The sequence below is a fragment of the Panulirus ornatus genome, chromosome 42, assembly GCF_036320965.1.
Source record: "Panulirus ornatus isolate Po-2019 chromosome 42, ASM3632096v1, whole genome shotgun sequence".
Lineage (NCBI taxonomy): Eukaryota > Metazoa > Arthropoda > Malacostraca > Decapoda > Palinuridae > Panulirus > Panulirus ornatus.
Genome location: NC_092265.1, coordinates 17,656,693 through 17,672,149, shown reverse-complemented (window position 1 = coordinate 17,672,149; position 15,457 = coordinate 17,656,693). Strand labels below are relative to the sequence as shown.

The window sequence follows — 15,457 nt, the reverse complement described above, 5'->3', positions numbered from 1 at the left end:
TAGCAACACGCCTCTCTAGGTAGCTACACGCCTCTCTAGGTAGCTGCACGCCTCTCTCTGTAGCTACAAGCCTCTCTGTGTAGCTGTAAATGCCTCTCTGTGTCTAAATGCCTTCCTGTGTAGCTACACGCTTCTCTGTGTAACTAAACGCCTCTCTTTGTAGCTACATGCCTTTCTCGGTAGATACATGCCTCTTTGTGTAAATACAAGCCTCACTCTATAGCTATATGCCTTTTTATGTAGCTACAAGCCTCTCTCTCTCTCTCTAGCTATGCGCATTTCTATGTAGCTACATGCCTTTCTATGTTACTACATGCCTTTCTTTGTAGATGCAAGCCTCTCTGTGTAGCTACAAACCTCTCTCTGTAGCACATGCCTTTCTATGCCACTAAATGCTTCTCTCTGTAGATACATGCCTTTTTTACGTAGCCACACGCCTCTGTGTAAGTACACGCCTTTCTTTAGAGCTACGTGCCTTTCTATGTAGATACAAGCCTCGCTGTGTAGCTACAAGCCTCTCTCTATAGCTACATGCCTTTCTATGTAGCTACAAGCCTCTCTGTGTAGCTACAAGCCTCTCTCTATAGCTACATGCCTTTCTATGTAGCGACACGCCTCTCTGTGTAGCTACATGCCTTTATGGGTAGCTACGCGCCTCTTTTTGTAGCAACACGCCTCCTTGGGTAACTACACGATTCTTTCTTTAGCTATCTCGTTCTATTAATAGCTACACGCCTCTTCATTCACCTCCACGCCTCTCTGGGTAGCTACAAGCCTCTTTATTCACCTCCACGCCTATCTTGGTAGCAACACGCCTCTCTGTGTAGCCATAAGCCTCTTTGAGTCTCTGCATGCCTCTGTTGGTAACTACACGCCTTTTTACGTATCCATACGTCTCTCTAGCTAGCTATACTTTTCTATGCATCACTGCATACCTCTCTTCGTACCTACTCGCTTCTCTGGAGAGCTACACCCTTCTCTGGGTAGCCACACCCCTCTCTGGGTAGCCACACCCCTCTATGGGTAGCCACACTCCTCTCTGGGTAGTTACACTCCTCTTTCAGAAGCTACTTGGCTTTCTCAGCAGCTATACACTTCTCTGGGTAGATACACTCCTCTGGGTAGTTACACAGCTCCCAGCTTGACATGAAATGAATGGGAGAAAAAACACCTGGGCGCGCGGGATCCGGACCTAAATGACAGTCTAGTTAGATCATCATCCACTCGGCTATGACTGGTTAAGAGCTTTGCATCTCAGACCCGCCTATGGTTTTCCCTTGCCCCTCAGGTATTGTGAGGTAATGGAGGATCTCGTTGAGCCATAGGCTCTCTGGATTGATTGTTACACGCCTTTCTAGGTAGCTTCACGCCTCTCTGCGTAAGTACACGCCTTTATAGCAATATGAATTTCTGTGTCTACAGTCACCTTCGCTTTGACACGTACGTGACCTTCGGGTATATATGTCTTTACAAGTCGTCTGTAACAAGAGTGACAGAAAGACTAATTTATTTGTAACACATCTTTTTAATCTTGGTATTAAACTATGCACAGGAATATTTCCAGCCTCAAAATTTGAAATCCTATCTGCAAGTTCTGGTGAGTTCCCTATGAATGTGAAACGTGAAGTCCGGGGTTGAAAGGATCTCTTTAGGCTTAAATGTACGGTGGCTAACTTACATATAAATACGTTCTTATTGCTAAAAGTTTCCTGAACCTTTTAATGCAAGTTTGGATAATGCTGTTAAAGAGGGAAGTCTGGACTTCAACTCAGTTCAACTAAAATATTTCCTTTCTATGTCTCATTCTGAAGTCCATTTTGGATTATGAGGTTTCTGTCACCCTCTCTGCTCCTGCCCTTGAACAACACCCATAGGACTGTCATCAGCCGATCATAGAATCAAGAATTCGCGGCAGGCCAATGAACCTGGTCATCACTAAAGTAAGCAAATATAGAGGGAAAATATATACGACATAGGTTTATCATAGAAGTAAAACCCTTTCCTCCCTCCCTGACTGGGCCAAGTCTTTACTGTTTAGGTAACGAGCTGCATCTGTCCACAGTGGGACCTGGTGTGCAGAGACAAGTACCTCATGTCAATGGTTCAGTCGACCTCCATGGGCGGGATGTTGACGGGCGCCTTAATCCTGAGTGAACTCTCTGACATGTAAGTTATTTTGATAATCATAATAATAATAATGATAATAATAACAATAGTAATAATAATAATAATTATAATAATGATAATAATAAAGGACTGCCGTGGTTAGCGATGTTGACTGTGACGCATTCGCGAGCCGACCGGGGTCGACCGTATAGGTTCGAATCCTGGTTGCGGCAGTCGATCGAGTCAATCCAGCTATTATTCATCTGTTGGTCAATGAAGTTGATATATATATAAATATATATATATATATATATATATATATATATATATATATATATATATATATATATATATATATATATTGATTGAGAGGGTGAAGGCATGTACAGAGCATCAGATTGGGGAAGAGCAGTGTGGTTTCAGAAGTGGTAGAGGATGTGTGGATCAGGTGTTTGCTTTGAAGAATGTATGTGAGAAATACTTAGAAAAGCAAATGGATTTGTATGTAGCATTTATGGATCTGGAGAAGGCATATGACAGAGTTGATAGAGATGCTCTGTGGAAGGTATTAAGAATATATGGTGTGGGAGGCAAGTTGTTAGAAGCAGTGAAAAGTTTTTATCGAGACTGTAAGGCATGTGTACGTGTAGGAAGAGAGGAAAGTGATTGGTTCTCAGTGAATGTAGGTTTGCGGCAGGGGAATGGGATGTCTCCATGGTTGTTTAATTTGTTTATGGATGGTGTTGTTAGGGAGGTGAATGCAAGAGTTTTGGAAAGAGGGGCAAGTGCATGTGCAGTCTGTTGTGGATGAGAGAGCTTGGGAAGTGAGTCAGTTGTTGTTCGCTGATGATACAGCGCTGGTGGCCGATACATGTGAGAAACTGCAGAAGCTAGTGACTGAGTTTGGTAAAGTATGTGAAAGAAGAAAGTCGAGAGTAAATGTGAATAAGAGTAAGGTTATTAGGTACAGTAGGGTTGAGGGTCAAGTCAATTGGGAGGTAAGTTTGAATGGAGAAAAACTGGAGGAAGTAAAGTGTTTTAGATATCTGGGAGTGGATTTGGCAGCGGATGGAACCATGGAAGCGGAAGTGAATCATAGGGTAGGAGAGGGAGCGAAAATTCTGGGAGCGTTGAAGAATGTGTGGAAGTCGAGAACATTATCTCGGAAAGCAAAAATGGGTATGTTTGAAGGAACAGTGGTTCCAACAATGTTTATGGTTTCGAGGCGTGGGCTATGGATAGAGTTGTGCGCAGGAGGGTGGATGTGCTGGAAATGAGATGTTTGAGGACAATATGTGTTGTGAGGTGGTTTGATCGAGTAAGTAATAATAGGGTGAGAGAGATGTGTGGTAATAAAAAGAGTGTGCTTGAGAGAGCAGAAGAGGGTGTTTGAAATGGTTTGGTCACATGGAGAGAATGAGTGAGGAAAGATTGACCAAGAGGATATATGTGTCAGAGGTGGAGGGAACGAGGAGAAGTGGGAGACCAAATTGGAGGTGGAAAGATGGAGTGAAAAGATTTTGTGTGATCGGGGCCTGAACATGCAGGAGGGTGAAAGGAGGGCAAGGAATAGAGTGAATTGGAGTCATGTGGTATACAGGGGTTGACGTGCTGTCAGTGGATTGATCAAGGCATGTGAAGCGTCTGGGGTAAACCATGGAAAGCTGTGTAGGTATGTAATATTTGCGTGTGTGGACGTGTGTTTGTACATGTGTATGGGGGGGGGGGGTTGGGCCATTTCTTTCGTCTGTTTCCTTGCGCTACCTCGCAAACGCGGGAGACAGCGACAAAGTATAAAAAAAAAAAAAAAAAAAAAAAAAAAAATATTATATATATATATATATTTTATATATATATATATATATACATGTGATATTATATATATATATTGTATATATATTATATATATATATATATATTTTATATATATATATATATTTATATATAATATATATTATATATATATAATATTATATATTATATATATATATATTATATATATATATGTTGAACAACAACATTTTCCACTTTGCATTGTTATGGAGAAATTAGGAAGATTAAGACGCTCACAATTGATTCACATTCCATTTTGGAATGTTCTTATTTGGTGTCATACAGGAAGGTCAAGTTCTTATATCTCGACTGACAAACCAAACAAATTATGGTGCAGGAAGAGGAGTACATGTATAGATGATTAAATTTCATCAATAATAGATGCCGCAAGGGCGAGGAGTGATGCTTGAGGCTGGCTCGGAGTTTCTGTCCACCCAGCATTTTACGAGTGTAACTACGCCGAGACTCTGGGACCCTCCAACCAATGAGAACTTCCCCTATATTTCTATAGCCAATCGAAATGTCTTCACAGTGGACGTGTATGGTCTACGGCTTTTCATGGATGAAATAGCTGGACTGATTTCGCATAGGGCAAGAGCAAGCCAATGAGGATTTTCTTTTTTGCTAGTACATTTAAACTTACAATGAAGCATCAGGAGTTGGTTGAAATCGACAGAGCAAAGATAGGCCAACAGCTATGGAGTGCTTCTCTTCTTTAGGCCAACAGCTATGGAGTGCCTCTCTTCTTTCCCAAGAGGATGACAGCAAGGGACCATCAGAGTTGCTTTGATGGCACGTGTGCAGAATTACGAAACTGGACGAGTTCGCTGATGATCCTGAGATGGAGTTCTGAATGAAAAACCCCGGGAACAACGAGTGGTTGCTGCGCTTTACCTAATCAAGATGTTTTGAAAGAGGATTTTCGTCGTCCTTAGAATCTAACATCCTCCAAGTTGCATGATATGGAGCAGCAGCAGCAGCAGCAGCAGCAGCAAGAAACACACGTGACCACTGCCGACTCGACAGAACTTAGTTGATAATAGAAGCATCCTCCTCGAAGGCTCAGAGTGGGGTGCCTAAATGTGTGTGGATGTAACCAAGATGTGAAGACCTTACTGGAAAAACAATCACTCTTGAAGTAGAACCCTTCAGACACAATTGAAAATGTGAAGGAAAATAGTGAAATTGGAGAAAAATGTAGCTTAGACATTGAAGCTTATTGATACAGTGGTTAAATTGATGAGAACTGCTATTGACGTTTGTGTAAATGAATTATACATTTCCTTTTTTTCCATAGCCAGAGGTTGAACCATTATGTGACATTCATTTTTTTCATTCATTTCAAGCTAGAAGTTTCAGTTATCTAAATTGTTTCTTACATTTTTTCATATGTATATATATGTATGTGTGTGTGTGTGTGTATGTGCGTATGTATGTGTATGTGTATGTATGTGTATATGTATATATATATGTTTTATCCCTGGGGATAGGGGTGAAAGAATACTTCCCACGTATTCCTCGCGTGTCGTAGAAAGCGACTAGAGGGGACGGGAGCGGGGGGCCAGAAATCCTCCCCTCCTTGTATTAACTTTCTAAAATGGGAAACAGAAGAAGGAGTCACGCGGGGAGTGCTCATCCTCCTCGAAGGCTCAGAGTGGGGTGCCTAAATGTGTGTGGATGTAACCAAGATGTGAAAAAAGGAGAGATAGGTAGTATGTTTGAGGAAAGGAACCTGGATGTTTTGGCTCTGAGTGAAACGAAGCTCAAGGGTAAAGGGGAAGAGTGGTTTGGGAATGTCTTGGGAGTAAAGTCAGGGGTTAGTGAGAGGACAAGAGCAAGGGAAGGAGTAGCAATACTCCTGAAACAGGAGTTGTGGGAGTATGTGATAGAATGTAAGAAAGTAAATTCTCGATTGATATGGGTAAAACTGAAAGTTGATGGAGAGAGGTGGGTGATTATTGGTGCATATGCACCTGGGCATGAGAAGAAAGATCATGAGAGGCAAGTGTTTTGGGAGCAGCTGAATGAGTGTGTTAGTGGTTTTGATGCACGAGACCGGGTTATAGTGATGGGTGATTTGAATGCAAAGGTGAGTAATGTGGCAGTTGAGGGAATAATTGGTATACATGGGGTGTTCAGTGTTGTAAATGGAAATGGTGAAGAGCTTGTAGATTTATGTGCTGAAAAAGGACTGATGATTGGGAATACCTGGTTTAAAAAGCGAGATATACATAAGTATACTTATGTAAGTAGGAGAGATGGCCAGAGAGCGTTATTGGATTACGTGTTAATTGACAGGCGTGCGAAAGAGAGACTTTTGGATGTTAATGTGCTGAGAGGTGCAACTGGAGGGATGTCTGATCATTATCTTGTGGAGGCTAAGGTGAAGATTTGTATGGGTTTTCAGAAAAGAAGAGTGAATGTTGGGGTGAAGAGGGTGGTGAGAGTAAGTGAGCTAGGGAAGGAGACCTGTGTGAGGAAGTACCAGGAGAGACTGAGTACAGAATGGAAAAAGGTGAGAACAATGGAAGTAAGGGGAGTGGGGGAGGAATGGGATGTATTTAGGGAATCAGTGATGGATTGCGCAAAAGATGCTTGTGGCATGAGAAGAGTGGGAGGTGGGTTGATTAGAAAGGGTAGTGAGTGGTGGGATGAAGAAGTAAGAGTATTAGTGAAAGAGAAGAGAGAGGCATTTGGACGATTTTTGCAGGGAAAAAATGCAATTGAGTGGGAGAAGTATAAAAGAAAGAGACAGGAGGTCAAGAGAAAGGTGCATGAGGTGAAAAAAAGGGCAAATGAGAGTTGGGGTGAGAGAGTATCATTAAATTTTAGGGAGAATAAAAAGATGTTCTGGAAGGAGGTAAATAAAGTGCGTAAGACAAGGGAGCAAATGGGAACTTCAGTGAAGGGCGCAAATGGGGAGGTGATAACAAGTAGTGGTGATGTGAGAAGGAGATGGAATGAGTATTTTGAAGGTTTGTTGAATGTGTTTGATGATAGAGTGGCAGATATAGGGTGTTTTGGTCGAGGTGGTGTGCAAAGTGAGAGGGTTAGGGAAAATGATTTGGTAAACAGAGAAGAGGTAGTAAAAGCTTTGCGGAAGATGAAAGCCGGCAAGGCAGCAGGTTTGGATGGTATTGCAGTGGAATTTATTAAAAAAGGGGGTGACTGTATTGTTGACTGGTTGGTAAGGTTATTTAATGTATGTATGACTCATGGTGAGGTGCCTGAGGATTGGCGGAATGCGTGCATAGTGCCATTGTACAAAGGCAAAGGGGATAAGAGTGAGTGCTCAAATTACAGAGGTATAAGTTTGTTGAGTATTCCTGGTAAATTATATGGGAGGGTATTGATTGAGAGGGTGAAGGCATGTACAGAGCATCAGATTGGGGAAGAGCAGTGTGGTTTCAGAAGTGGTAGAGGATGTGTGGATCAGGTGTTTGCTTTGAAGAATGTATGTGAGAAATACTTAGAAAAGCAAATGGATTTGTATGTAGCATTTATGGATCTGGAGAAGGCATATGATAGAGTTGATAGAGATGCTCTGTGGAAGGTATTAAGAATATATGGTGTGGGAGGAAAGTTGTTAGAAGCAGTGAAAAGTTTTTATCGAGGATGTAAGGCATGTGTACGTGTAGGAGAGAGGAAAGTGATTGGTTCTCAGTGAATGTAGGTTTGCGGCAGGGGTGTGTGATGTCTCCATGGTTGTTTAATTTGTTTATGGATGGGGTTGTTAGGGAGGTAAATGCAAGAGTTTTGGAAAGAGGGGCAAGTATGAAGTCTGTTGGGGATGAGAGAGCTTGGGAAGTGAGTCAGTTGTTGTTCGCTGATGATACAGCGCTGGTGGCTGATTCATGTGAGAAACTGCAGAAGCTGGTGACTGAGTTTGGTAAAGTGTGTGGAAGAAGAAAGTTAAGAGTAAATGTGAATAAGAGCAAGGTTATTAGGTACAGTAGGGTTGAGGGTCAAGTCAATTGGGAGGTGAGTTTGAATGGAGAAAAACTGGAGGAAGTGAAGTGTTTTAGATATCTGGGAGTGGATCTGGCAGCGGATGGAACCATGGAAGCGGAAGTGGATCATAGGGTGGGGGAGGGGGCGAAAATTCTGGGGGCCTTGAAAATGTGTGGAAGTCGAGAACATTATCTCGGAAAGCAAAAATGGGTATGTTTGAAGGAATAGTGGTTCCAACAATGTTGTATGGTTGCGAGGCGTGGGCTATGGATAGAGTTGTGCGCAGGAGGATGGATGTGCTGGAAATGAGATGTTTGAGGACAATGTGTGGTGTGAGGTGGTTTGATAGAGTGAGTAACGTAAGGGTAAGAGAGATGTGTGGAAATAAAAAGAGCCGTGGTTGAGAGAGCAGAAGAGGGGTGTTTTGAAGTGGTTTGGGCACATGGAGAGATGAGTGAGGAAAGATTGACCAAGAGGATATATGTGTCGGAGGTGGAGGGAACGAGGAGAAGAGGGAGACCAAATTGGAGGTGGAAAGATGGAGTGAAAAAGATTTTGTGTGATCGGGGCCTGAACATGCAGGAGGGTGAAAGGAGGGCAAGGAATAGAGTGAATTGGATCGACGTGGTATACCGGGGTTGACGTGCTGTCAGTGGATTGAATCAAGGCATGTGAAGCGTCCGGGGTAAACCATGGAAAGCTGTGCAGGTATGTATATTTGCGTGTGTGGACGTATGTATATACATGTGTATGGGGGTGGGTTGGGCCATTTCTTTCGTCTGTTTCCTTGCGCTACCTCGCAAACGCGGGAGACAGCGACAAAGTATAAAAAAAAAAATAAATATATATATATATATATATATATATATATATATATGTATATATATATATATATATATATATATATATATATATATATATATATATATATATATATATATATATATATATATATATATATATATATATATATATACATGTATATATATATATATATATATATATATATATATATATATATATATATATATATATATATATATATATGTATATACATTTACCATATCTGTAGGTCTCTATAACCATAGCCTTACACCAACATGGCCATGACGGTATGCCATCATGCCTATGTGCATACTAACATGACCATTACTATAATCCAAGGTGACCATCTCTGTACACCAATAAGACCACAACCCTACACCATCATGACCATAACTGTACACCTACATGAACATGTTACATGATCATAACTGTACACCTACATGAACATGTAACATGATCATAACTGTACACCTACATGAACATGTAACATGATCATAACTGTACACCTACATGAACATGTAACATGATCATAACTGCACACCTACATGAACATGTTACATGATCATAACTGTACACCTACATGAACATGTTGCATGATCATAACTGTACTCCTACATGAACATCTTAACATGAACATAACACCACACCAATGTGACCACATATGTTCATCTCATGTGCATTGTCATAATTCTGTTTGTTTATGATTTTACACATTGACATACCTTTGAAAATCTACCTCTAGTGCCGTATCCACCACTGTTCGATCACGCTCAAAAATTCAGCTAAGTTCTCGAATCGCGTTACACACAACAAAGATCTTCATTGAAAAGTCTTTCATAACCCGTAGATAAATACATCATTAAAGTCATGCTCTCAAGACGCACGAATAACGCTGCACTTTCGAGCTGTACAGACGAGTAGCCTCATAGTTAATGGTGGAGTTTACCTCAGCCCAGCACTAGGACCCTGCAGGTAACCCTCTGCCGTGTCGCCAGGGTAGACGATGGAGCTGGCGGGGGGAAGTACTCCTCCTGCAGCTACTACGACAGAGACTGGTCGACACTGGTGGCCAGCGGGGCGCTAGACGGCAACACCCTACCTGACCTGTCCACCAACTTGACTAAAGAATGCGACCACTGGTTCTACGATCACTCCGTCTACAAGAGCACCGTCGTAGAAGAGGTAGGTACATTTTACCTGCCTCTGTGGCATACTCCTCCTTCGTGTAGCTACACGCCTTTCGATAGATACACGCCACTTGTTTAGCAACACGCCTCTCTAGGTAGCTACACGCCTCTCTAGGTAGCTGCACGCCTCTCTCTGTAGCTACAAGCCTCTCTGTGTAGCTGTAAATGCCTCTCTGTGTCTAAATGCCTTCCTGTGTAGCTACACGCTTCTCTGTGTAACTAAACGCCTCTCTTTGTAGCTACATGCCTTTCTCGGTAGATACATGCCTCTTTGTGTAAATACAAGCCTCACTCTATAGCTATATGCCTTTTTATGTAGCTACAAGCCTCTCTCTCTCTCTCTAGCTATGCGCATTTCTATGTAGCTACATGCCTTTCTATGTTACTACATGCCTTTCTTTGTAGATGCAAGCCTCTCTGTGTAGCTACAAACCTCTCTCTGTAGCACATGCCTTTCTATGCCACTAAATGCTTCTCTCTGTAGATACATGCCTTTTTTACGTAGCCACACGCCTCTGTGTAAGTACACGCCTTTCTTTAGAGCTACGTGCCTTTCTATGTAGATACAAGCCTCGCTGTGTAGCTACAAGCCTCTCTCTATAGCTACATGCCTTTCTATGTAGCTACAAGCCTCTCTGTGTAGCTACAAGCCTCTCTCTATAGCTACATGCCTTTCTATGTAGCGACACGCCTCTCTGTGTAGCTACATGCCTTTATGGGTAGCTACGCGCCTCTTTTTTGTAGCAACACGCCTCCTTGGGTAACTACACGATTCTTTCTTTAGCTATCTCGTTCTATTAATAGCTACACGCCTCTTCATTCACCTCCACGCCTCTCTGGGTAGCTACAAGCCCTCTTTATTCACCTCCACGCCTATCTTGGTAGCAACACGCCTCTCTGTGTAGCCATAAGCCTCTTTGAGTCTCTGCACGCCTCTGTTGGTAACTACACGCCTTTTTACGTATCCATACGTCTCTCTAGCTAGCTATACTTTTCTATGCATCACTGCATACCTCTCTTCGTACCTACTCGCTTCTCTGGAGAGCTACACCCTTCTCTGGGTAGCCACACCCCTCTCTGGGTAGCCACACCCCTCTATGGGTAGCCACACTCCTCTCTGGGTAGTTACACTCCTCTTTCAGAAGCTACTTGGCTTTCTCAGCAGCTATACACTTCTCTGGGTAGATACACTCCTCTGGGTAGTTACACAGCTCCCAGCTTGACATGAAATGAATGGGAGAAAAAACACCTGGGCGCGCGGGATCCGGACCTAAATGACAGTCTAGTTAGATCATCATCCACTCGGCTATGACTGGTTAAGAGCTTTGCATCTCAGACCCGCCTATGGTTTTCCCTTGCCCCTCAGGTATTGTGAGGTAATGGAGGATCTCGTTGAGCCATAGGCTCTCTGGATTGATTGTTACACGCCTTTCTAGGTAGCTTCACGCCTCTCTGCGTAAGTACACGCCTTTATAGCAATATGAATTTCTGTGTCTACAGTCACCTTCGCTTTGACACGTACGTGACCTTCGGGTATATATGTCTTTACAAGTCGTCTGTAACAAGAGTGACAGAAAGACTAATTTATTTGTAACACATCTTTTTAATCTTGGTATTAAACTATGCACAGGAATATTTCCAGCCTCAAAATTTGAAATCCTATCTGCAAGTTCTGGTGAGTTCCCTATGAATGTGAAACGTGAAGTCCGGGGTTGAAAGGATCTCTTTAGGCTTAAATGTACGGTGGCTAACTTACATATAAATACGTTCTTATTGCTAAAAGTTTCCTGAACCTTTTAATGCAAGTTTGGATAATGCTGTTAAAGAGGGAAGTCTGGACTTCAACTCAGTTCAACTAAAATATTTCCTTTCTATGTCTCATTCTGAAGTCCATTTTGGATTATGAGGTTTCTGTCACCCTCTCTGCTCCTGCCCTTGAACAACACCCATAGGACTGTCATCAGCCGATCATAGAATCAAGAATTCGCGGCAGGCCAATGAACCTGGTCATCACTAAAGTAAGCAAATATAGAGGGAAAATATATACGACATAGGTTTATCATAGAAGTAAAACCCTTTCCTCCCTCCCTGACTGGGCCAAGTCTTTACTGTTTAGGTAACGAGCTGCATCTGTCCACAGTGGGACCTGGTGTGCAGAGACAAGTACCTCATGTCAATGGTTCAGTCGACCTCCATGGGCGGGATGTTGACGGGCGCCTTAATCCTGAGTGAACTCTCTGACATGTAAGTTATTTTGATAATCATAATAATAATAATGATAATAATAACAATAGTAATAATAATAATAATTATAATAATGATAATAATAAAGGACTGCCGTGGTTAGCGATGTTGACTGTGACGCATTCGCGAGCCGACCGGGGTCGACCGTATAGGTTCGAATCCTGGTTGCGGCAGTCGATCGAGTCAATCCAGCTATTATTCATCTGTTGGTCAATGAAGTTGATATATATATAAATATATATATATATATATATATATATATATATATATATATATATATATATATATATATATATATATATATATATTGATTGAGAGGGTGAAGGCATGTACAGAGCATCAGATTGGGGAAGAGCAGTGTGGTTTCAGAAGTGGTAGAGGATGTGTGGATCACGTGTTTGCTTTGAAGAATGTATGTGAGAAATACTTAGAAAAGCAAATGGATTTGTATGTAGCATTTATGGATCTGGAGAAGGCATATGACAGAGTTGATAGAGATGCTCTGTGGAAGGTATTAAGAATATATGGTGTGGGAGGCAAGTTGTTAGAAGCAGTGAAAAGTTTTTATCGAGACTGTAAGGCATGTGTACGTGTAGGAAGAGAGGAAAGTGATTGGTTCTCAGTGAATGTAGGTTTGCGGCAGGGGAATGGGATGTCTCCATGGTTGTTTAATTTGTTTATGGATGGTGTTGTTAGGGAGGTGAATGCAAGAGTTTTGGAAAGAGGGGCAAGTGCATGTGCAGTCTGTTGTGGATGAGAGAGCTTGGGAAGTGAGTCAGTTGTTGTTCGCTGATGATACAGCGCTGGTGGCCGATACATGTGAGAAACTGCGGAAGCTAGTGACTGAGTTTGGTAAAGTATGTGAAAGAAGAAAGTCGAGAGTAAATGTGAATAAGAGTAAGGTTATTAGGTACAGTAGGGTTGAGGGTCAAGTCAATTGGGAGGTAAGTTTGAATGGAGAAAAACTGGAGGAAGTAAAGTGTTTTAGATATCTGGGAGTGGATTTGGCAGCGGATGGAACCATGGAAGCGGAAGTGAATCATAGGGTAGGAGAGGGAGCGAAAATTCTGGGAGCGTTGAAGAATGTGTGGAAGTCGAGAACATTATCTCGGAAAGCAAAAATGGGTATGTTTGAAGGAACAGTGGTTCCAACAATGTTTATGGTTTCGAGGCGTGGGCTATGGATAGAGTTGTGCGCAGGAGGGTGGATGTGCTGGAAATGAGATGTTTGAGGACAATATGTGTTGTGAGGTGGTTTGATCGAGTAAGTAATAATAGGGTGAGAGAGATGTGTGGTAATAAAAAGAGTGTGCTTGAGAGAGCAGAAGAGGGTGTTTTGAAATGGTTTGGTCACATGGAGAGAATGAGTGAGGAAAGATTGACCAAGAGGATATATGTGTCAGAGGTGGAGGGAACGAGGAGAAGTGGGAGACCAAATTGGAGGTGGAAAGATGGAGTGAAAAAGATTTTGAGTGATCGGGACCTGAACATGCAGGAGGGTGAAAGGCGTGCAAGGAATAGAGTGAATTGGAACGATGTGGTATACCGGGTGGACGTGCTGTCAATGGATTGAACCAGAGCATGTGAAGCGTCTGGGGTAAACCATGGAAAGTTCTGTGGGTCCTGGATGTGGAAAGGGAGCTGTGGTTTCGGTGCATTATTACATGACAGCTAGAGACTGAGTGTGAACGAATGTGGCCTTTGTTGTCTTTTCCTAGCGCTACCTCGCACACATGAGGGGGGAGGGTGTTGTTATTCCATGTGTGGCGGGGTGGCGATGGGAATGAATAAAGGCAGACAGTATGAATTATGTACATGGGTATATATGTATATGTCTGTGTGTGTATATATATGTATACATTGAGATGTATAGGTATTTATATGTGCTGTGTGTGGACGTCTATGTATGTACATGTGTATGTGGGTGGGTTGGGCCATTCTTTCGTCTGTTTCCTTGCGCTACCTCGCTAACGCGGGAGACATCGACAAAGCAAAATAAATAAATTAATAAATATATGTATATATATATATTTTTTTTTTTATACTATTCGCCATTTCCCGCGATAGCGAGGTAGCGTTAAGAACAGAGGACTGGGCCTTTGAGGGAATATCCTCACCTGGCCCTCTTCTCTGTTCCTTCTTTTGGAAAAAAAAAAAAAAAGAGAGGGGAGGATTTCCAGCCCCCCGCTCCCATATATATATATATATATATATATATATATATATATATATATATATATATATATATATATATATATATATTATCCCTGGGGATAGGGGAGAAAGAATACTTCCCACGTATTCCCTGCGTGTCGTAGAAGGCGACTAAAAGGGGAGGGAGCGGGGGGCTGGAAATCCTCCCCTCTCGTTTTTTTTTTTTTTCTTTTAATTTTCCAAAAGAAGGAACAGAGAATTGGGCCAGGTGAGGGTATTCCCTCAAGGCCCAGTCCTCTGTTCTTAACGCTACCTCGCTAATGCGGGAAATGGCGAATAGTTTGAAAGAAGAAAGATATATATATATATATATATATATATATATATATATATATATATATATATATATATATATATATATATATATATATATATATATACTCAATTTGTTATACTTTGTCGCTGTCTCCCACGTTACCGAGGTAGCGTAAGGAAACAGACGAAAGAATGGCCCAACCCACCCGCATACACATGTATATACATAAATGTCCACACGCGCACTTATACCTACCTATGCATTTCAACGTATACATATATATATACATACATAGATAGATACATATATACACATGTACATAATTCATACATGTGCCCTTATTCATTTACGTCGCCACCCCGCCACATATGAAATGACAACCCCCCTCCTCCGCACGCGCGCGAGGTAGTGCTCGGACGCCATTTGGTTTTACCTAATGGCATTCTAGCTACCTCTCTTCGTTGTATATCACCTGACTCTTATATTTCTCTCTTGTGTCTCCCCTAATGATGTGACTATTACACGAAAGTGCACTTGGGAACTTAACGTGTTTCATTTTCCCCGTGACTCATAGGAATATATTTGATCACGCGTAGAATTGTGATCTTGTCCAATATATATATATATATATATATATATATATATATATATATATATATATATATATATATATATATATATATATATATATATATATATATTGGAAAGGATCACAATTTTGCGCGTGATCAAGATATTCCTATGAGTCCACGGGGAAAATGAAACACGAAAAGTTCCCAAGTGCACTTTCGTGTAATAATCACATCATCAGGGGAGACACAAGAGAGGAATTTAATAGTCA

General features: G+C 41.7%; 1 protein-coding gene across 1 annotated transcript in view; it reads left to right on the top strand.

Moving 5' to 3' along the window:
* Positions 1-15,457, top strand: part of LOC139761947 (organic cation transporter protein-like) — a 145,038-nt gene that overhangs the window by 89,825 nt on the left and 39,756 nt on the right. The window contains exon 5 of the mRNA XM_071686654.1: positions 2,063-2,166. Within this exon, the coding sequence (XP_071542755.1) occupies positions 2,063-2,166 (104 nt within the window). The remainder of the gene's footprint in view (positions 1-2,062; positions 2,167-15,457) is intronic.